Source organism: Trypanosoma equiperdum (genome assembly GCF_001457755.1).
Source record: "Trypanosoma equiperdum strain OVI genome assembly, contig: ctg_1451, whole genome shotgun sequence".
Taxonomy (NCBI): domain Eukaryota; phylum Euglenozoa; class Kinetoplastea; order Trypanosomatida; family Trypanosomatidae; genus Trypanosoma; species Trypanosoma equiperdum.
The window spans coordinates 120,360-122,495 of record NW_027123451.1 but is presented as its reverse complement, the minus strand read 5'-3'; the positions used below and the strand labels follow the sequence as shown (position 1 = coordinate 122,495).

The 2,136-nt window shown below is 41.3% G+C and overlaps 1 protein-coding gene across 1 annotated transcript; it reads right to left on the bottom strand.

Annotated features, from left to right (window-relative positions):
• Positions 1-878: 878 nt before the first annotated feature.
• Positions 879-1,607, bottom strand: TEOVI_000915800 (electron transfer protein, putative; the record flags this gene model as incomplete). The annotated part of the gene is made up of 1 exon (XM_067221525.1): positions 879-1,607. The coding sequence occupies one exon, from the start codon at positions 1,605-1,607 to the stop codon at positions 879-881; it is 729 nt and encodes a 242-aa protein (XP_067077626.1).
• Between the last annotated feature and the right edge of the window lie 529 nt (positions 1,608-2,136).

Below are 2,136 nucleotides of genomic sequence, written 5' to 3'. Positions count from 1 at the left end.
ATATATATATATATATTGTCGCACAAAGTCACGAATATATTCCACCCCGCTTGCATGGGGAAAATGTCTGAAACCACTAGGAAAGTTATGAGGATCCTCCCCCCCCCCCAAAAAAAAAAAGAGATCAGTAGGATGAAAACAGAAGAAATGCGGTAAAGGACGGAGGGAACTATAAATCCCAGAGCCACCAAACCAGATTTCTCCAGATAAAGCAGATAATGTTTTCTCTTCTCTTTCCCCACACCGCTCCATTCATTCATTTCCACCTGTTCTCTTTTTTTTTTCTTTTCGTCCTATTGCCGTTGTTGGTACTGCTGCCTCTGGTGAGAAGAGATATATTCACAAGTGGCCACAATAACATAAGCACATGCGCACATAAAAGTCGTAAACGCACGCCGTTTCCCATTATTCATTTCCCCCTCGTTTTCTTTTCGGCACCCTGAAACGGAAACTTGGAACAGGAAATATAACACACACAAAAAAAAATCAAAAGAATATACATCCACTATTTCACAATAACATCAACAATATTGCACCTAGGCAAAACTAAGAAATAATCAGTAATGGTGGTAATGATAGTAATGACAGTAATAACGGTGTTATAAGACAGACGTATTTTTAAAACAAACAAACAACACACACGAAAAATTAAAAAGGAATTACCGTTTTTTCTCCCCTTTTCTACTCCTAGTTTTATACCTTCACTTACTTCTCGATACGTTTTCCACGCTACCGCACGCACACCTTCATACACATATTTATCCGTATATGCGTGTAAAATATATGCATACAAATCTCTCCATCTCTCTCTCTCTCTCCGTGTATGTGTATGTTTGCATATTTGTGTCTTTAGATAAACACTAACCCAAATTCCCTTTTCATGCGCCTAGTTTCCGCTTCTTGTAGTTTTGTAACGTTTCCTCGATAAGTGCCTTCACCTTTCCCTGATCGAGTTGCATGCCTCTCTCCTGCAGCGCCTCCAACGTGCGGATGAGATGCGTTACATTTCCAGACTCACAAACTGCATCAAGTAACTGAAGAAGCGCCATCACATCCGTCTGCGCCCCGCTCTTCGACTCCAATTGGGCAAGTTGCGCCTCATCATCTGAAGGAACGCCATGAATAACCTTTGTTATGGTTTTATAACGTTCTACGATGTTATCAAGGCGGCTACGGTCGAGGTTAACGTTACGTACGAAGGGTCGAATATACGCGTACTGACGAAAGAAGTGCCGGAGGTCCACAACAAAGTCTTTAATAACTGGAAAGTTAGGCAACGGGCCCACTGTTGTAACTTGCTGTGAAAATGTAATGCACGCAAGACTGTTCACACCGTTGATGTTCATGGCACAACTTCCGCACACGCCCTCGCAACATGAGGCACGAAAAGCCAGTGTGGGATCCTGATGAGCTTTCACTGCGGTGATAAGATCGAGCACCATATAATCATGGTGTTTGTCGTACTCATAACTTTCCACGCGCTGTTTATTAGTTTCCGGGTCAAAGCGAATGAGGCGGAGTATTGCCTTTTTTGAATCTGCAGCAGTGACTGAGGCAGCAGTGCGGCGGATGGACACCTTGTATGGGCTAGTGACTTTACGAAGCATCTTCTCCCTTCTTTTTCTCTTCCCTTTTTTTTTTCCTCTTTAAAGTATTCGGAAGATTTTTATCTTCCTCCTTTTTTTTTATTTATTCCCTTCAATCCTTTCCTCGGTTCCTACTAGTATGAACGAAATGTTAGATTGTTCCTAATGATAACAATAACAATAATAATATGAAGCCTTTAAAGACAGGGCGTGCTTTGACAGTTCTTCGAATGTGCTTTTGTTCTCTTTTCGGCTTAACACAAAAATAGCAAGCAAAATAAAGGGGATCAACGTATGATTCGACCCTACACATTCTCAAGGGCAGAGGGCAATTGAGCGGCATAAAATAAAAAGGAGACGACAAAACAAAATACGCTTTTGTAGTTGTAGTTTTTTTTTTTGAAACTGCAGCCAAATCGTCGCCAACGTAACATTCCATCCATTAATAACAGTTACAATACGGTGGCTACTGCTACTGTGATACCATGATGCGATTTCTGTCTTTGATCACCACAAACGTAACGACAACGACAATGTGTAATCAAACTCC